We start from the raw sequence: 21,413 nt of genomic DNA, 5'->3' as shown, positions 1-21,413 counted from the left end.
GAGGTTCAGGAGCTGTGTTCCTGTGAGCTCCTGCTGAATTCAAGGCCTGACCCCACTGGAGATTCTGAAAGGCCACTCTGTCCAAAAAAAACTCCTGCTGTTATGAGGGCCGGATTTGACATAAATGTCATTTTGTTGGGCTGGGCTATGTGTGCCGTAAAATGTAACTCCAGGCACCGAAGAGATAAACTTTATAAAGAACAAAGGCAAACTCAGTTAACAATATTATTTTTTTAACTCAAAATACAAACAAAAGCAATTGATTCAATGCAGGGACATCAACTGATCTACTGGGGAACCCACAAAAGGCCCAATAGATGTTTTTATTGTATCATATGGAAGGCTAGGTCTTCCCCAAGGGATTCCAGAAAAGATGGGGTACCTTACATACCAGTTGTTTGTGGGCTGAGTAAAAGCCTTGGATGGGCTGGTTCCAGCCCATGGGCCTTAACAGGGGGTCACTTTTGTAGAAAACGAGGTGCCGGAGCTAGGGTTGCCAAGTCCAACTCCAGAAATATCTGGGGACTTTGGGGGTGGAGCCAGGAGACTTTGGGGGTGGAGCCAGGAGACACTGGGGTGGAGCTAGGGGGAGGGGGGAAACGGCGCCGGGGAGTGTGGCGAGCCGCCCCGTCTCGGAGCGGGCGACGCCGCTGCACAGCTGCCGCCACTTCTCCGCTCGTCGTGGCTGCTCCTCCGAGATGGGCTCAGGCTGGGCCCATCTTGGAGGAGCAGCTGCAGTGGAATCGGAGGGGGGGTGGAGGCGGGCCGGGGGCATGGTGAGCCGTGAGTCCGGGTCCTAAAAGGGCCCGGATTCGCCGCTCGCCATGCTCCTGGCCTGCTTCTGCCCTCCACTTCTCTGGTTTTGCCTCGGAGGCGGGGCGGGCGATGCCGCTGCGCAGCTGCCGCCTCTTCTCCGCTCGCCGTGGCTGCTCCTCCGAGATGGGCTCAGGAGCAGCTGTGGTGGGCGGGGAGGGTGTGGCAGCGGCACGGCGGCGTCGCCCGCTCCGGGATGGGGCAGCTCGCCATGCTCCTTGGCAGCGTTTCCCCCCTCCCCCCGCTTCCGTTTTTTTGGGAAGCGGGGAAAGAGGCTGGAAATCCTGGGGTCCCCCTGGGGACCTGGGGTCCCCCGCCAGGGCGGGAGGGTTGGGAAGCCTAGCCGGAGCTCATTAGCACAACTCATTTGCATACGTCACACACCCCTGACATCACCAGAAGGTGTACTACATTATATCAGCTCAGCATCTATCGTAAAATGCTTCTTGAATTATAATTGTCATCATAAAATTTTACTCCCATCATATTTTTTAAATGACTTTCTCCTAGGTGGCCACAGTGGCATGAGGAAGATTTCCATCTGTCTGCTTTAGATGTTCTGGCTATTTTCCCATTATTATTTTTTTTTTGTGGGGAAAAACATTAGAAAGTTTGTCAAATCTTAAGAGTTCAGCAAAATTCTCACAGGGGGTATGAACAATGGAGTCCAGAAACAAGTAGGTATTTGGAGGGGGCGGGGATATGTTAAAAAAGAAAGAGCACAAAAAAATTCAGAGGTTCTAGAGCTCCGTTCTTGTGAACTCCTACCCAAAATGAGGCCTGGGCCTTATGTTCGACATCCCTGTTTTAGAGAGTCAAAGCTGCCTTCATCAGATATGTGAAGAAAGAACATAAGAACATAAGAGAAGCCATGTTGGATCAGGCCAGTGGCCCATCCAGTCCAACACTCTGTGTCACACAGTGGTGTGTGTATATATATATATATATATATATATGTATGTGTGTGTGTATACATATACACGCACACACACACACTGTGGCTAACAGCCACTGATGGACCTCTGCTCCATATTTTTTATCCAATCCGCTCTTGAAGTTGGCTATGCTTGCAGCCGCCACCACCCCCTGTGGCAGTGAATTCCACATGTTAATCACCCTTTGGATGAAGAAGTACTTCCTTTTATCCAGTTTAACCTGACTGCTCACCGATTTCATGGAATGTCCACGAGTTCTTGTATTGTGAGAAAGGGAGAAAACGACTTCTCTCTCTACCCTCTCCATCCCATGCATAATCTTGTAAACCTTTATCAGGTCACCCAGCAGTCGACGTTTCTCCAAGCTAAAGAGCCCCAAGTGTTTTAACCTTTCTTCATAGGGAAAGGCTTCCTACAGAAGCTGGTGGTCATAGTCAGAACCCAATACCGCCAGACTGGATCGAGATAGCGTAATAGTTTTAAACTGATAAATTTATTATGGTTTTATATGTTTTATGGAATGATTGTTTTTATGATACTGTAAGCCGCCCTGAGTCCGCTTGCGGAAGAGGGCGGGATATAAATGCAAAGTAATAAATAAATAAATAAATAAAAGTGTTCCAAACCTTTAATCATTCTAGTTGCCCTTTTCTGCACTTTTTCCAATGCTATAATATCCTTTTTGAGGTGCGGTGACCAGAATTGTACACAGTATTCCAAATGAGACCGCACCATCGATTTATATAGAGGCATTATGATACTGGCTGATTTGTTTTCAATTCCCTTCCTAATAATTCCCAGCATGACGTTGGCCTTTTTTATTGCAATCATACACTGTCTTTCAGTGAGTTATCTACCATGACCCCAAGATCTCTCTTGGTCAGTTTCTGTCAGTTCACAACCCATCAACTTGTATTTGTAGCTGGGATTCTTGGCCCCAATGTGCATTACTTTGCACTTGGCCACATTGAACCTCATCTGCCACGTTGATGCCCACTCACCCAGCCTCAACAGATCCCTTTGGAGTGCCTCGCAATCCTCTCTGGTTCTCACCACCCTGAACAATTTAGTGTCAACTGCAAACCTGGCCACTTCACTGCTTACTCCCAACTCCAAATCATTTATGAACAAGTTAAAGAGCATGGGACCCAGTACTGAGCCCTGTGGCACCCCACTGCTTACCGTCCTCCACTGCGAAGACTGCCCATTTATGGGCCTTATGAGTTTTAACTCATGAAAATTCATAACCCCCTCCATCTTGTTGGCCTATAAGCTGCTCTTGGACTCAAAACTCACTCTCCAAACCTGTGAATGTACAATTTCATGCACTGCAAAACAGAAGTAGTAGTAGTAGTAGAAGAAGACTGCAGATGTATACTCCTTCCTTCTCTCTGAACCAGAGTCTCAGAGCAGCTCACCATTTCCTTTACTTTCCTCCCCAACAACAGAAACCCTGTGAGGTGGGTGGGGCTGAGAGATCTCTGACAGCAGCTGCCCTTTCAAGGACAACTCTGCGAGAGCTCTGGCTGACTCAAGGCCATTCTAGCAGCTGCAACTGGAGGAGTGGGGAATCGAACCCAGTTCTCCCAGATAAGAGTCCGCGCACCACTACACCAGACAGGCTCTGCACAATCCCTCTGCTTGCTGAACTTCAACCAAATGTCCAAAAATGTAAGGAAACTGACACTATCACTGTTGCCCTGGCGAAATGCTTCCCACGGCCTTTTCACCGAGAATGATATACCGGTAGTTAAGAAAGCAGGGTCTACCAAAAATCCCAAAGGAAACATCGAACAAAAGGCAAAGCTGAAAAAGTTTCAAGCACCGCATGCAGTGTTCTCGCCAAAGGATGTCCCTGTTCATGTCACCTTGAGCTCCTTGAAGGAACGGCAAGGATAAAAGACTGACAAATGGATAGATAATTTAATAGACTCCTCCGTTCTCGTCTTCCGCCTTGCCCGAAAATAGGCACATGCTCTTAAAACATTTGCTCGAAGCCTTCTCTGTACCCACTTAACTCGGCAAACACTGTTTATCTATGCAAAGCGAGTTTCCTATTATACGACACTGAAAGCCAGGGCCACCTTGCAAAAGCACAAAGCCAAAGTGAATAAATCCATTCATTTCTTTGCTTTCCCCACCGCGGGATCATATTTTGACTTTAAATGCTATCTACCAAATTAGCTTACCCAGGAAATGCCATTCCAGCCCAGAGATTAGTCAGTATCACAGTGTTTTCTTTTTCTTTTTTAAAGTATGATATAAAACCAAACAGTCTTGCGGTTCCGCTATCTGCGGACGGAAATGATTAAAAAGCTGGCGGGACCCAAAGCTGCTATCTTGAGAAAAGGGTCAGCAAATGCAGCGGCATGGACCCGAGCACGAGAAATATTGTGCAAGTGGCAGGGAAGATTGCAAGGTCGATCAGAAAGGCTCTGTTAAAGCGGTTGCCTTTACTAAAGAACAAAAGATGGGAACGACTGCTTTCTCTCAACTATTCTGTGTAGTTCAGTCGGGTCAAACACGGGGAAACAACTCAGCTCGAAGTATTTTATTTATAAACCCTCTTCTTTTGAAACAACCGGGCAGCAAACAGACCACAATTCATATCAAAAAAAGCGATGAACAGCGACTGTATCAAATAATGATAAGGAATACCAACAGGAACATGTAAATAATAGACTATCCACACTGAAAACTGCTGCCCCTATAAATAATCTGCGCATAAACCTGAGGTTTATATCCTGATAGACCGGGAGGGGGGGCAAACTTGCTTCATGTAAGAGTCACACAGAATAAATGTAAAATGTTTAAGAGCTGGACAGATGGATGGATGGATGGATGGATGAAAGGAAGGAAGGAAAGAAGGAAGGAAGGAAAATAAATGGCGGGGACGGGAGACGGAGAGGTAGAAAGAAAGCAACTTTAACTTTCAATGCATTCTGCAAAGCACCACCTGGTTTGGCTTGGAGAAGGGATTTAAAGACGAAGAAGGACGATGATATTGGAATTATATCCTGCCCTCCACTCAGAGCAGCTCACAATCTCCTTTATCTTCCTCCCCCACAACAGACACCCTGTGAGGTAGATGAAGATATTGGATTTATATCCCGCCCTCCACTCCGAAGAGTCTCAGAGCGGCTCACAATCTCCTTTCCCTTCCTCCCCCACAACAGACACCCTGTGAGGTAGATGAAGATATTGGATTTATATCCCGCCCTCCACTCTGAAGAGTCTCAGAGCGGCTCACAATCTCCTTTCCCTTCCTCCCCCGCAACAGACACCCTGTGAGGTAGATGAAGATATTGGATTTATATCCCGCCCTCCACTCTGAAGAGTCTCAGAGTGGCTCACAATCTCCTTTCCTTTCCTCCCCTACAACAGACACCCTATGAGGTAGATGAAGATATTGGATTTATATCCCGCCCTCCACTCCGAAGAGTCTCAGAGTGGCTCACCATCTCCTTTCCTTTCCTCCCCCACAACAGACACCCTATGAGGTAGATGAAGATATTGGATTTATATCCCGCCCTCCACTCCGAAGAGTCTCAGAGTGGCTCACCATCTCCTTTCCCTTCCTCCCCCACAACAGACACCCTATGAGGTAGATGAAGATATTGGATTTATATCCCGCCCTCCACTCCGAAGAGTCTCAGAGCGGCTCACAATCTCCTTTATCTTCCTCCCCCGCAACAGACACCCTGTGAGGTGGGTGGGGCTGAGAGGACTCTCACAGCAGATGCCCTTTCAAAAGAGACAAATGCCTCCCCCAAGCCCGCTGACAGGGTGGTGGGCGCTTTGAGAGCCACACAATATGTGTGAAAGCCACATGTGGCTCCTAAGCCACAGTGTAAACACCCGTGATAGACCTATCTTAGCAGAGCTTGGAAGCTAAGCAGGGTCAACCACAGTGAGTACTTCGATGGGAGACCACCAAGGAAGACGCAGGAAGGCAATGGCAAATCACCTCCTCTTGTCTCTTGTCTTTAAAACCCCATGGTCCTAGGTTCACCTCAAGTCAGCACGCAATTATTACTATTATCTAACATTAAGGATCCCTCCCAAACCCTTCCGTAAGGAATTCAGTCTTGCAGTTCCTTCCAAATGCCAAGCCGCAGCGGGGACCTTCCTCAACTTTTCTGGGAAGCAGCTGCTGAAAACAGCCATGGAAATAGCTGGCAAATGGGGAGGAAGGGAGCTGACTGCACCCTAGTGAAAGAGTTAAGCAGCCATTCCTGACCACAGGTCTTCTGCTCAAAACAGGAATGCCAGCCTCCTGACTAAAGACAGCAGTTCTCTTGGAGAAAATGGATGTTTTGGAGGGTAGACTCTATGTCACAGGGGTGTCAAACATGCAGTCTGGGGACCAAGTCAGCCCCCCGGAGGACTCCTATCAGGCCCCCGAGCAACTGGCTGTCATCTGCTTCCGTCTCCCTCTCCCTTGCTTCCTTCTGCATCACAGCTTGCTTTGTAAGGCTTGCTCAATCACACAAGAGCTACAGAGCAAAGCCTCTATTTTCTTCATTGGATTGATCAAAGCCATCAAGTCTTACAGTTTGCAAAAAAATATATTACAAGGATTGTGTACAACACATAATAAACAATACAATATTGCTAGAGGCCGGCGGTGCTAAGGCCTTTTAAAGTAACAGAAACCCCAAGGGGGCAAAAAAAACCCCATCCCCAAATGAATAGATATAAGCTCAAACTAGGCTTGCCAAACCCCAGGTCCCAGCGGGGTTCTTCTGCTTTCCCAGACTCCTTCCCGCCCCCAGTCAGCTGGCCAGCAGGGGGAAGCCCCGCCTCCAGAGGGCCATGTGCTTTTGGAGGCTTCAGTCTCCCACTGAAAGGCTTCCTCTTGGGATAGTGTCTGTGTCCAATTCTATGAGCCCAAAAAGAAGGTGCCCCTATCCATTATTTCCTATGGAAGGAAGACATTTAAAAAGGTGTGCTGTCCCTTTAAATGTGATGGCCAGAACTCTCTTGGAATTCAATTATGCTTGTCACACCCTTGTTCCTGGCTCCGCCCCCAATGTCTCCTTGCTCCACCCAAAAGTCTCCTGGCTCCACCCCCCAAAGTCCCCAGATATTTCTTGAATTGGACTTGGCAACCCTAGAGCATAATTGCATCTCTAATGCTCTTAGCACTGGCCAAACACAAAGGATTCCAGAAATAAGAACAGCAAACATTTAGTTCATCTGTTACTGATGCTGCAAACGCAAACCAGAAGGGCCCTGATCCACTTGTGTTGCATTCTATTTTTTTTCCTAAATGCAGCTTTCTTTTGGAACATCCCCACTCCCTTCCCTGCCCATGGACTGAAGTTGTGCAGTTCAGGAAAATCTTTCACCCCTCGATTTTGCTGGCTGCAAAAAAAAAAAAGGCCCCAAATTACCGGTCTGAAGTTATCTGGCACAGAACTTGCCACAGGAAGCCTCTCCCAGGGATTAAATCAGAGCTGTCATTCTTACAGGTCCCGTCAAGATTAAAGCACCACATTTTTCCTGATCTTTTGACAGGTTGCCATAAATATTATAGACAGGCCTTCCGATTGCTTCTGAGGTAGCTTTAAATAGTAATAGCAAAGCCATTAAAAATCCAGAAGCACAAATCTATATAGGAAGAAGCATATTAAGATCCTCTGAATTTTATCATAATGGAGGAGGACACGGCTCTGGCCAACCCCAAGAAGCCCGAGAAGCGCCAGAAGAGTACACGACACCTCCTCTATCCCACAACATTCAGCAACGTCAGTTCCAAGGGTGGGATTCTAGCAGGAGCTCCTTTGCATACTAGGCCACACACCCCTGAATGTAGCCAATCCTCCAAGGCTTACAAGGCTCTTTTTGAAAGCTCTTGGAGGATTGGCTACATCGGGGGCTGTGTGGCCTAATATGCAAAGGCGCTCCTGCTAGCATTCCACCCCTGATAAGTTTTATCTATGCAGACTAAAAAGAAAAGCAAGAGAAAAACAGCAACCGGTTTTGCCTTAGAGAACAACTGCATTTTCAGAGTATAAACTTCCATGGGTCAAGCACCCTCGGTCGGATATTCCACCCCGTTTGTTTGCCCTACAGTGCTGCTAGAATTTCTTATGGATCACCGCCTGCATTCAGTTGTTTAGAACTGTAACACATAACTGACCTGCATACACACAGATGTCACACAAAGCAAGACTTCACCAGTGCCCTGCTGGTAGGGTTGCCAATCCCCAGGTGGGGGCAGGGGATCCCCCGGTTTAGAGGCCCTCCCCCACTTCAGTGTCGTCAGAAAGCGGGGCGGGGGAGAGAGAATGTCTGCTGGGCACTCCATTATTCCCTTTCGAGACTGATTCCCATAGGGGTATAATGAAGAATTGATCTATGGGTATCAGGGCTCGGGGGGGGGGGGGGACTGTTTTTTGAGGTTTGGTTGTTCAGTCGTACAGTCGAGTCCGACTCCTTGTGACCCCATGGACAAAGTCACGCCAGGCGCTCCTGTCTTTCACCATCCTTCAAAGTCTGCTCAAATTCATGTTTGTTACATCAGCAATGCCGTCCAGCCATCTCATCTTTTGCTGTCTGTCTTTCCAGCATCAGGATCTTCTCCAGTGAGTGCTCCCTTCTCATTGGGTGGCCAAAGTATTGGACCTTCAGCTTCAGCATCTGACCTTCTAGGGAACAGTCAGGGTTCATTTCCCTTAGGACTGACGGATTTGACATAGCATCTGATGCCTCTCCTCAAAAGACCCTCCAAGTTTCAAAAGGATTGGCTCAGGGGGTCCAATTCTATGAGCCCCCAAAGAAGGTGTAGATGACTGGGGAAAGTGTAGATGACTGGGAAGGCAATGGCAACCCTAACCCTAACCCCCAAAGAAGGCACACCTATCCTTCATTATGTTCTATGGAGGAAAGGCATTAAAAAGGTGTGCAATCCCTTTAAATGTGATGACCAGAACTCTGTTTGGAGTTCAATTATGCTTGTCACAACCTTCCTCCTGGCTCCACCTCCAAAGTTTCCTGGCTCTACCCCCAAAGTGCCCAGATATTTCTTGAATTGAACTTGGCAGCACAACCTGCTGGATCAGACTAGTCTAGCATCCTGTCTCACACTGTGACCAACCAGTTCCTCTGAATGGCCAACAGCAGGGCACACCTTGCCTTTATTTGCCTCTTTGCTCTGGGATTCAGAGGTTGAGTGCCTCTGATTGTGGAGGTTCCCCTCAGTCACCAGGGCTAGTAGCCACTGATAGACTTATTCTCCCTGAATCTATCTAATCCCCTTATAAAGGTATTTATTCCTGTGGCCATCAGTACATCCTCTGGCTGCAAGTTTCACATTTTAATAGTGCATTCACACTACGCTGAATAATGCATTCTGCAACTGGATTTTTTTACTGTGGGCGTTTTCCCACTGACCTTACTCCGGAACGACGTCCCTCTTCACCGCACAGCGTCTGCGCAGATTTCGCACCAACTGCTCTGCAGAACCCAGAAGAGCCGCAAAGTCCCGTGGCTTTTGCGTCGCAAATGTAAACTGGTTTTTGGTGGTTTACATTTGGGACGCAAAAGGTCGGGAACTTCCTGGTTCCTCGGAGCAGCCTTCGGAGCAGTTGGTGGGAAATCCGTGCAGAGGCTGCACGGTGAAGAGGGACGTCGCTCCGAGGTAAGCTCAGTGGGAAAACGGCCTGTGTAAGAATAGCAAAAATCCTCTTGCAAGGCGCATTATTTAGCATAGTGCGAATGAACCCTCTCGGTAAAGAGGCAGGGGTTGTTTTGTAGAAAATAAGTGGCGGAGTTCATCAGCATAACTGGATCGGGGTGGCTCGGCAGTGCTGATGCTGTTGGACCTATCGGCGGCATTCAATACGGTCGACCATCGGTTACTGACTTGCCGCCTCGCCGACGCGGGGATTCAGGGGCTGGCCTTGCAGTGGCTTTCCTCTTTCCTTGAAGGTCGGGGACAAAGGGTCGCGATTGGGGGGGAACTATCCCAGAGGCGCTCACTTAACTGTGGGGTGCCCCAGGGAGCGGTTCTCTCCCCGATGTTATTTAACATCTATATGCGGCCTCTTGCCCAGATTGCCCGAAGGTATGGGCTGGGGTGCCACCAGTATGCTGATGACACCCAGTTCTATCTACTCATGGACGGCCGACCGGTCTGCGCCCCAGATAACCTAGATCGGGCATTACAGGCCGTGGCTGAGTGGCTCAGACTGAGTGGACTGACACTGAATCCTGCGAAGACAGAGGTCCTTTGTTTGGGCCGCCGGGGGCCGGGGGGGGGGGAATCCCCCTGCCAGCTTTTGGCGGTGTTCCGCTGAGGCCGGCGGACAGGGTCAAGAGCTTGGGGGTGCTACTGGAGCCGTCCCTAAATATGGAGGCTCAGATAGCGACCAATGCCAAGTCCGCGTTTTTTCATCTTAGACGGGCAAGGCAGTTGGCCCCCTTCCTGGACCCCGACGACCTAGCAACAGTGATCCATGCTACGGTCACCTCGAGGTTGGATTACTGCAATGCCCTCTACATGGGGCTGCCCCTGTGCCGGACCCGGAAATTGCAGCTGGTGCAGAATGCCACGGCCCGGCTGTTATTGGGCCTCCCAAGATGGGGCCACATCCGGCCGGGTCTTCGGGCTCTGCACTGGCTTCCAATAATATACCGAGTCCGGTACAAGGTGCTGGTCATTACCTTTAAAGCCCTATATGGTCTGGGACCTGACTACCTGAGGGACCGTCTCTCCCCACACGTTCCCCAGAGAGTACTGAGGTCTGGGACTCAAAATCTTCTCACCATCCCCGGGCCCAAGGAAGTGCGTCTCAAAACAACTAGAGACAGGGCCTTTTCCACAATGGCCCCTATGTGGTGGAACCAGCTACCGGAAGAGGTGAGGGCCCTGCGGGATCTTACTCAGTTCCGCAGGGCCTGTAAGACGACCCTCTTCCGGTTAGCCTACGCCTGATTGGACAAATGTAGCTTTCTAGATTTTTTGTGATTATACTGTATAGTTTCAATGTAAAAATTTTAAGGTTTTTAGGTTTTAAATGCTTGATTTTAAATGTAATAACTTTGTTCCGATTTTATTGTTTTATTGTTTGTTGTAAGCCGCCCTGAGCCACTTGTGGGAAGGGCGGGATATAAGTTACGGAATAAATAAATAAATAAATAAGCATAACTCATTAGCATATGCCCCCCCACCAGCCCAAAGTGACCCAAGGCAAGAAAGGAGAGTCCTGGGCAAGCGAGGCCTGCTTGGGCTGGCTAGAGATCCAGCTAGTCCAAGCAGGCCTTGCTCACCTGGGGCTCTTCTTGGCCGTCCCCTCCAGTCAAAAGGCCAGCAAGCTACCTGCCGCCCAAAATCGCATAAGAAGTGGAGAAAGGGTGGTGTGGGCTTTTCCAGGGGTTAATGAGGGCTGCTGGGTGTGTGGCAAAGCTCCTGGGGGCTGGCCGGCTGGCCGCTCTCCTCATCCAGGGATTGTTATGCAGCTGCATCTACTATTCAATGGACAAGGTAAGTAGGTGAGGAGGAGGAAGGGGGCTGTCAGAAAGGTTCAGGAGCTGTGCTCCTGTTGAATTCAAGGCCTGTAAAGAAGTAAGAAGTATTTAAGGAGACCCGTGGCACGAAGTGGTAAAGCTGCAGTACTGTAGTCCTAAACTCTGTGCACGACCTGAGTTCGATCCTGCGAGAAGCGAGGTTCAGGCAGCCGGCTCAAAGCTGACTCGGCCTTCCATCCTTCCGAGGTCGGTAAAATGAGTACCCAGCTTGCTGGGGGGAAAGTGGAGATGGCTGGGGAAGGCAATGGCAAACCACCCCGTAAGAAGTCTGCCTTGAAAACGTCGTGATGCAACGTCAGCCAGAGTCAGAAATGACTGGCGCTTGCACAGGGGACCACTTTTACCTTTTAAAGAAGTATTTCCTTCTCTGTCTTGAACCTACTGCCCATCAGCTTCATTGAGTTCTAGCATTTTGGGAGAGGGAGAATTTTTTTTGCCAATTCTCTCCACCCCATGCATAATTTTAGAAACCTCTATCATTCCCCCCCCCCCCTTAGTTGAAAAAGTCCCAGCCTCTGCAGCCTGTACCCAAGAGGGAAGGGGCTCCAGCCCCCTCATCATCTTGACTGTGCTCCTCTGTACTTTTCTTGAGCTCTGCAAATAGGGTTGCCAAGTCCAATTCAAGAAATATCTGGGGGCTTTGGGGGCGGAGCCAGGAGCAAGGGTGTGACAAGCACAATTGAACTCCAAAGGGAGTTCTGGCCATCACATTTAAAGGGACCGCACACCTTTTAAATGCCCTCCCTCCATTTGGAAATAATGAAGGATAGGGGCACCTTCTTTGGGGGCTCATAGAATTGGACCCCCTGGTGCAATCTTTTTGAAACTTGGGGGGTAGTTTGGGAAGAGGCACCGGATGCTATACAGAAAATATGGTGCCTCTAACGCAAAAAAACCAAGAACAAAACAGCCCCTCCCAGCCTCAAATACCTGCAAATCAATTCTCCGTTATTTCCTATGGGAATAAATCTCCCAGCAGACACTGCCTTCCCCTCCCTCCGCTTTCTGATGACCCTGAAGCGGGGGGAGGATCTCCAAAACGGGGGATCCCCTGCCACCACCTGGGGATTTGTAACAAGGAAAAGGGATCAAAGTAAACGGGACAGGCAATGGAAGTTAAACAACTACTGTGATGATAAACAAAGTTTATAGTAACCATTTAAAAACCTTCATATATTTTAGTATCTGGTTAAATGAATCAGTTTTAACTGGCTCTAGCTCCTATATGAAAAATATACACACTTAAGTGTCTTGGAGTGGTAAGTTTTTTTACTGAAATAAAAACTTTACAATTTTTAGTTCCTTTCAGCTTTGTGCTATCTTTTGCTGTCATTATCTTGGATTAGTCCAGATTGAGAGAAAAGATATGGTAAGAAGAATCATGGTTGGTACTAGTGGCTGTTACACCTGAAAAAACACAGCAATGGGCCTATATCTGGGTGCTCATAGACCTTTTCTTTGCAATATGGGAATGTTAATATTGGACCTCTATTATGACATGAAGTATGCAAAATTTACGGTAGGAAATCTATGAATGGATATTTAAATTGGACTTTTATTACAACATGAAGTATGTAAAATTTAAAACACGGGGCATCAAAATATATGAAGGTTTTTAAATGGTTACTTATAAACTTTGTTTATCATCACAGCAGTTGCTTAACTTCCATTGCCTGTCCCACCTGGAGATTGGCAACCCTACCTGCAAAAGCAATCCTTTGAAACTGCCCACCGCTCAAGAGCACACAAAACGTTAGGAGTGAGCAAGTATTGCAAGAAGCGATGAGCTCAGATTGGCTGAGTCAGGAGCCAAAAGGTTGAGAGCTAAAATAAAATGCAGACGTTTGTTACACAGTGCACAGAATGTTAGGATTAAAAATAGCATACAAAGGATACCATTAAAGACTAAAGATCATAATGCGCAGCTACTAGGTGAAGTTGTACATCCAATAACAAAGAATCACAACAATGGTTACCCGTGTATACTAACCGAAGGACCCGACGCGTTTCAGCCCAAGGGCTTTCTTTCATGCTCAAAATTGCACTAACAAATCACAATATCAATATAAAATATAAAATAAAATATCTTTTTCAGGCTCAGCAGGTTGTGTACGAGTCCTGAAGTTAACAAAAAAGATACTGATGTAATAAAAATTATAACATACTGACTTATCACAAAAATAATAGATGTCGCCTTGAGCTCAGGAGGGGTCCACAGATCGCCTCTCCTGTGGCCCCTCTGAATCAAGGGGTTGGAGGGTGCCACACAAGGAGACCCTGGAGGGGTTTTCTTTTGGCATGGGACTTTTGCAGGAAGCCAGGGGCACAGCAGCGGCTGTTCCTGTCCTTTTTTGTATGCCCCAAAGCTCCAACGCCATGATAGCTATCACAGCATGTGACGGAACCGGCCCGATTCCGCCTTCAGACCCGGTCCCGTCAGCTCCCTATTGAGTCGCCAACTCCTGGAGGGAGCTATTTCTCCTCCTGCCCCTTAGGCTCACTGCCACCACCTGCTCAGTCTAGGGGTTCAGATTGAGAGGAACAGGACTCCCAATCCCCCTCTCCAGCTATGAGGCCGGGCCTCAAGGTCCTCTGCCACCCTGTACTTGGGTATCACAGAGACCTCAGCACTTCTTTGGGGCACCCCTGGAGGATTGGCACCTTATCCAACTGCATGCCTTCCCCCTTCCCCGGGGCCCCCTTTATAACGCAGCGTGGTCCAGAGCGGTTGGGGATCTATGTGGTACAGAGTTTGACTGCCAGCATTCCAAACAGTAAAAATATATTTATTTAAAAGAGAAAAAGAAAAGAAAAGAAGAACAAAACAAAAACAGTTGCATTTAAAAAGTTAGCACAGCACAGCACCCGCACAGCAAACAGCATGACAAAGAAAATGTGTTATAAACGCATCCTACTGTCCCTGATCTAAACACACCCTGCCTTTTGGGATGACTTACTTGGTCTTACTGCCTGGAGGCCTCATTTTCCTGACTAGGCCGCATGCACAGGCAGGAGCCCCCACACTGGCAACCTCTTCCTTCGAGCTGCAGCTGAGAACTGAAAACTCTTCCTCCTAACTCACATGCAGAGAACAAAAGAACTTCCTGCCTCTCTAGGAGACTTTCCCCCTAGCGTTGTTGGTTTGGCTCTGGAAGGGAGGGGGGAGTGAGGGGAAGGCTAGGCCCAAGCCTGCTTCGCAGTTTCATGTTTTCCCTCCCAATGAAGCTCCAACATGGACTAAAATGGCGTTTCTCCACACAGCAGCAAAAGGTGAACGCCCGACAGCTTGCTTTCTTTTCTCTTAATAAGCTTCTGATGTATCGCTTTCCTACCTCAAGCACAGCAATTCTACTTGGCAAGTAAGTGTGCTTTCAATACCACTGGCTAATGGGTCGTTTTGCATAACAACAAGCGCCTGTTCAAAGGAAGGGAAAGAGGTCGATTCTATCTCCACTTTCCCTGTGAATGAGGCTTCGAAAAGTTTAAGAACAACTTTAAGCATTGGCAACAATCTGAATTAGATTGAATATGGATACCTAAATTGACCCAGATTATAATTGGATATTATTTGGCTGCAATATGGTCTGAACAAAAACAAGATATATTCTAGAGAGATCTCTCTTTGTCGTCTGATTACAACTGAAATGGTAACATTTAAAATCACAGCTGGAGGAGAGCTGAAAAGGCGGACTAACTGGATCTCTGAGCTACTTTTCAACTTGGATTAATAGACTGGGTTTGTTGACAGAGAAAAACGGCATTGCCAAGCAAAATGTTTTATAAAAAAGACATATTACGTAGCACAATTTCTCGGAAGCAGGATCTTAGTTCATTCACACAGTTGATTAAAAAACAAATGGGAGTTTTTATGATGAAAGCTAGCAAAATCTCAAATCTACATGAGCAGAATGTTAAGGAGAGCCTGGTGATGTCTGTGGAATTGGAAAGGGAGAGTGATCCGCTGGGAAACGAACAAAAGAAAACCAAAATGGAACCTTATGGCGCAGCTAAAAAGAAAGACCGGAAATTGAGACTGATTGAAGTTTTGTCGAGAGGAACAAATGGCGTGGAATTCTTCCTACTTTTACCGAGAGGGATGGCTGTATTAAGGAGAGAGAAGGTGCATCTCAGCCAAAAAATGAAGATGTGGAAATTTTTCAAGAAGAAGGATTTTTGAATTGTCTCTCTCTCTCTGTGGATAGTCGGACATGGAACTCTCAATAAGAACTGACATGCGATTTTAAAAGGCTAAGTGAGATTTTTGCGCTATATTAAGTTGTTTCATTTAGAGTAATATGGATATAAAAGCTAAAGGATTGAAAAGTTTTGAAAAGAATTTTATGTAAATAAATAGTTAACTTGGATTAACTTTTAAGAAGGCAGACACATAATGTTCTTATAATTTGGTAGACTTGTTCTTAATAGATAAAGATATTTGTTTATGCTTATTTTAATGACGATATTGTTAAACTAACAAGTTAGTCTGTATTTGCAATACGGTTGAGTTAAGCAGCAAAAAATTAAGACGTGGAAATCTTTTAAGAAGAAGGGTCTTTGAATTGTTGGATAATTAGATATGGAATTTTTAATAAGAACTGATAGGCAATTTTAAAAGGGCAAGTGAGATCTTAAGGATGGAAAAGTTTTGCAAAAATGTTATATAAATAAATAGTTAATTTGGGTCAATTGTTAAGGAGGCAGACAGCACAATTATTTTGTAATTTGGTAGATCTGCTCTTAGCATGTATGTTTGGGGAAACTGTTTATATTGAGACAGATAAACTATTATGTTTTACATTTAGCTTGTTAAGGATAAAGATACCTGTTTCATATGCTTATTTTAGTGATGATATGGTTAAACTAACAAGTTAGTTAGTTAGCCAGCCAGTCAACCAGCCAGCCAGCCAGCTCTGTGTTGAGACTGTTCTGACACTTTTATACTTATACATGCTGAAGAAGAATTGTTTAGACTTGTATTTGAAGCAATAGTTTAGCAAAAAATCTATAATGTAAGATAAAGATGGTAAAATATATGGGGAGAACCTCATACTTCCAGGTAGAAAGAATTGGGTATTTCATTTGGAGGTAGAATTGTAACTGACATATTTGTATTTTTCTTTGTTTCTGTTTTCCCCACTTTGTATCCACCCCCTCCCCTCTTTAATGTATCTATGCTTGTGCTTCTTCTTTTTGTAGTTAAAATCAATAAAAAATTATAAAAATCACAAAAATAATATTTTAACAGAAAATATTAATGCAGAATGGTAGCCATTTACACTAAAAAAAATGAAGCTCCTAATAATGGTTTCAAATCAATTCTGCATATATTGAGGGGTTGAAACGTGTTGGGTCCTTTGATTAATATATCAGATTTTTTTTGTAGCAGGAGCTCCTTTGCATATTAGGCCACACCTCCCTAATGTAGCCAATCCTCCAAGAGCTTACAGGGCTCTTAGTACAGGATCTACTGTAAGCTCCAGGAGGACTGGCTACATCGGGGGGGGGGGGGCTAATATGCAAAGGAGCTCCAGCTACATGTATAATATACATGTATAACCATTGTTGTGATTCTTGGTTACTGGACGTGCAATTTCATATTATGATCTGAGTTTTTATTGGTATCCTTTGTATGTCATCTTTAATCCTCAGAGTCTGTGCACTGTGTAATAAATAGCTACAATTTATTTTATTTTATTGTAGCTCAAGCTTTTGGTGCCTGATCTGATTCTCAGGTTGGGCTTTTCCCTCATTTGTTTTTCTCTTGAGATAAGCAGAGTTCATGGTTGCCAGCTCTGGGTTGGGAAATTCTTAGAGATTTGGGGGCGGAGCCTGGGGAAAACAAGGTTTGGCGAAAGAACTGATGTCAGCCCAGGATAATGCCATAAAGACAACCCTGCAAAGGTGACCTTTTCTCAGGGATCTAATCCCCGCAGTCTGGAAATCAGTTGTAATTCTGGAAGTTCTCCAAATCCCACCTGCAGGCTGGCAACCCTAGAATCCCATCTTGGTACTAATGCACAGGGGTCGTTTTTTTTTTTTTTTTTAAAAGGTGGTGGAGCTCATTAGCATGACTCATTAGCATATGCTGCCCCCTCACCACCCAAAAGCAATCTGATGCAAGAAAGGAGAGCCCCGGGTGAGTGAGGCCTGCTTGGGCTGGCTAGAGATTCAGCCAGCCCAAGCAGGCGTCGCTCAACTGGGGCTCCCCTTGCCCCCCCCCCCCCGTCAAAAGGCCAGCAAGCCACCCGCCACCCGCCATCACATAAGAGAAAGGGTGGTGCAGGCTTCCCCAGGGGTTGATGCAGGCTACTGGGGATGTGGCAAAGTTCCTGGTGGCTGTCTGTCTGCCCGCTGTCCTAATCCAGAGATTGTTATGCAGCTGTGCCTACTATTCAATGGACAAGGTAGGTAGGTGGGGAGGAGGAGGGGGAACTGTCAGAAAGGTTCAGGAGCTGTGCTCCTGTGAGCTCCTGCTGAATTCAAGGCCTGCTAATGAACATTAAAAAAACCCTCTGGAACAAATCTTTGACAGAAGCCACAAGGAAAGCCACATAAATATTTGCCTTGCATTTATAACCCTGTTGCCGAGGATAAAAAAGGCTGATTGTTGCGCCAACAATAAAACACAAAACTGTTTAACAACAAAGCCAGATGCATTTTCCCCAAGATTAATTGCTCTTGTCCTCTTTATCCCCGATGTACACTTGGGATGTGCGTATTTCCCAGAGCCCAAGAAGACTTATTCTGTAGCAAAAAGAACAGGAATGCAAATTCCAAACACCAACTGCCGTCATCCGTGTTTTGTCTACAGACCATTTTCAGTTTGCTCCATTTAGACACTGCCTTTCTCCTCGGCGGGGACCCAAAGTGGCTTATATCATTCTTCTTTCCTCCTTTTTTATCCTTTCACAACCCAGTGAGGTAGGTTAAGTGGGTTGTGTGTGACTGGCCAAAGGTCACCCAGCAAGCTTCCATGGCTGAGTGGGGATTCGAGCTTGGGTCTCCCACATTCTAATCACATCACCCTGGCTCTCTTTGCACAATCGTGCTAGCTCGAGCCCATTTTGGATAATGGTGCAAAAGAAGTGTTGGAAGTGAAGGACTTTGCACTGACTTAGCCTCAGACTTCAGAGGGGTGTCTAAGAAAGCCAGGACCCTGATCATCCTTTCCTTGACTCCCTGATGCTATCCTCTTTGACATGTAGAGTGCTACTCTCAGAGAATCTTAAGAACATGAGAAGCCATGTCGAATCAGGCCAGTGGCCCATCCAACAATCTGTGTCACCCTGTGGCCAAGAATACCCAGGTGCCATCAGGAGGTCCACCAGTGGGGCCATAAGAACATATGAGAAGCCATGTTGGATGAGGCCAGTGGCCCATCCAGTCCAACACTCTGTGTCACACAGTGATAAAAAAAACCCAGGTTCCATCAGGAGGTCCACCAGTGGGGCCATAAGAACATAAGAGAAGCCATGTTGGATGAGGCCAATGGCCCATCCAGTCCAACACTCTGTGTCACACAGTGATCAAAAAAACTCAGGTGGTCCACCAGTGGGGCCATAAGAACGTAAGAGAAGCCATGTTGGATGCCAATGGCCCATCCAGTCCATCTGTGTCACACAGTGGCCAAGAATACTCAGGTGCCATCAGGAGGTCCCCCAACGGGGCCAGGACACTAGAAGCCCTCCCACTGTGCCCCCTAAGCACCAAGAATACAAAGCCTCACTGCCCCAGAGAGTTCCAACAATACACTGAGGCTAATAACACTGATGGACCTCTGCTCCATCTTCCTTTCTCCTGGCATCTCTCTACGCTGTACTCGCCTTCTCCATCTTGGCACCAGAAGGGCAGGACATGCTTCCTGCATCTCTATACACCCTAGCTACTTAGACTAGATTAGAATCTTGTCTCTATCCTGTCCAGAATGGAGTTTCTGACAATGAAGGACTCATATTAGTTTTTGAAAAGATAAAGAAGCTCTTTCTGTAACTTTGTTTCTTGTCGGCCCGCACAAATCAGGTAGACTCTGCTGCTTTATGTGCCTTGAGCACTCTGATAACCCAAAGAATCTTTCAAGAAGCCGATATAACATGCAGTTGCGTGACAGCCAGCCAAACTAGATGAATGATCCATCCTCAGTATGAACACTACCAGCATGGAAAGTCTTCAAGGATCGGTAAAGGAGGTCACTTTGCTATTGCAATAGGAACATACATTAATTATAGGTGGGTTCCCCCTTTAGACCAATCTTTTTTTCCTCTTCTCAATGGTCACATAGATTTATAGAAATCATAGTGTTGAAGCTCCATGGTGCAGTAGTGTTGAAGCCCCATGGTGCAGTAGTGTTGAAGCCCTGTGGCACAGAGTGTTAAAGCTGCAGTACTGCAGTCCGGGCTCTCTGCTCACGACCTGAGTTAGATCCCAGCAGAAGCTGCATTCAGGAAGCTGGCTCAAGGCTGGCTCAGCCTTCCATCTTTCTGAGGCTGGTAAAATGAGCACCCAGCTTGCTGGGGGGAAAGCGTAGATGACTGGGGAAGGCAAACCACCCCATAAAAAAGTCTGCTGTGAAAATGTTGTGATGCGACGTCACCCCAGAGTCGGAAACTACCGGTGCTTGCACAGGGGACTACCTTGACCTTTAGTGTTGAACAGCTTCTTTTAGGTTGGCTTACAACCCTGGTTATGGGACTGCCAGATGGTGGGTCCTGACTGAACAGCTGGATATTGATGCTTCCCCTCCCCCAAACCCCCCCACTCAACATTCCCCTAGGGCTAAACCTTTCTCTAGGAGGAGGAGTTGGAGTTATACTCCCTGCCCGCCCACCTTCCACCGCTGCCCTCCCTCCCTCTGCAGTGCTGCAGCATCATGCTCCGTCACCCCCCTGCCACCTCGATTGATCAGAGCAGCATGCCGCAATGAGGCTCTGCCCTACCGGCTTCAACGCAGCTGGCATCAGATCGTTCTTTGACGAGAGCGCTGGAGGAGGCTTCTCCCCTCTCCTTTCCAGAACCAGAAGTGAGGGGGGAGCAAAGCCTTCTCCAGCGCGCTCTTCAAAGAACGATCCGATGCTGGTTGCGTCAATTCCGGTAGGGCTGAGTCTTGTCACGACACACTCCTCTGATCACATGGGGGGTGCGGGAGGAGTGTGGTGCTGCATTGCGGAAGAGAAGGGGTGAGCGGTGGTGGTGGCAGCGGCGGGAGGGAGAGGCAAACTTAGGGATTTGTCTTGGGCACTGGGGGGAAGCCCAATTCGGCGCCCCCCTCCCAGCACCCTAGGCAATTGCTTAATTTGCCTAGTGGGCGTGCTGGCCCTGTTGGCATCCCATGATGCCAAGTACTTCAGGGCACACCAACATTTTGGTATGACCGTGATCAAACAATTGTCACTTTTGTGAAATGACTTAGCCGTTTTGTCCCGAGAGTTTCCAAGTACAAAGCAGTATGCATTTTAAATCACAAAACAATTTTGGAACTTCCATACCTGGATGGGTAGCCGGCTGCACTGATGCGAATCGTCTCCAGCACCCCACAGGCTCTCAGCTGCTGCACCGCTCTCTTTGGGTCAAAGCTGCAAAGACAAAATGCACGGCATTGCTTGAGAATGGGGACACCAGACATCTTATGCCCTAGCAGCACACCTTCATAATGAATGGAACAACATTGTTAGAAAGGAAGTAAAGGTGATTAACACGTGGAATTCACTGCTACAGGAGGTGGTGGCGGCTGCAAGCGGGGATTGGATAAGCATATGGAGCAGAGGTCCATCAGTGGCTCTCAGCCACAGCGTATTGTTGGAACTCTCTGTCTGGGACAGTGATGCTTTGTATTTTTGGTGCTTGGGAGGGGCAGAGTGGGAGGGCTTCTAGCCCCATTGGTGGGCCTCCTGATGGCACCTGGGGTTTTTTGGCCATTGTGTGACACAGAGTGTTGGACTGGATGGGCCATTGGCCTGATCTAACATGGCTTCTCTTATGTTCTTATATGACACAGAGTGTTGGACTGGATGGGCCACTGGCCTGATCCAACATGGCTTCTCTTATGTTCTTATGTGACACAGAGTGTTGGACTGGATGGGCTATTGGCCTGACCCAACATGGCTTCTCTTATGTTCTTATGTGACACAGAGTGTT

At 47.2% G+C, this 21,413-nt stretch overlaps 1 protein-coding gene across 5 annotated transcripts in view; it reads right to left on the bottom strand.

The window, feature by feature from the left end:
• MYO5B (myosin VB) overlaps positions 1-21,413 on the bottom strand; it is a 520,179-nt gene that overhangs the window by 158,076 nt on the left and 340,690 nt on the right. For all 5 annotated transcript variants that reach the window (XM_060236175.1, XM_060236177.1, XM_060236176.1 and 2 more), the window contains exon 17: positions 20,765-20,851. In XM_060236175.1, coding sequence (XP_060092158.1) covers positions 20,765-20,851 — 87 coding nt within the window. The remainder of the gene's footprint in view (positions 1-20,764; positions 20,852-21,413) is intronic.

The sequence above is a fragment of the Heteronotia binoei genome, chromosome 4 (assembly GCF_032191835.1).
Source record: "Heteronotia binoei isolate CCM8104 ecotype False Entrance Well chromosome 4, APGP_CSIRO_Hbin_v1, whole genome shotgun sequence".
NCBI classification, from domain to species: domain Eukaryota; kingdom Metazoa; phylum Chordata; class Lepidosauria; order Squamata; family Gekkonidae; genus Heteronotia; species Heteronotia binoei.
This window is presented reverse-complemented; position numbering and strand designations above follow the sequence as displayed.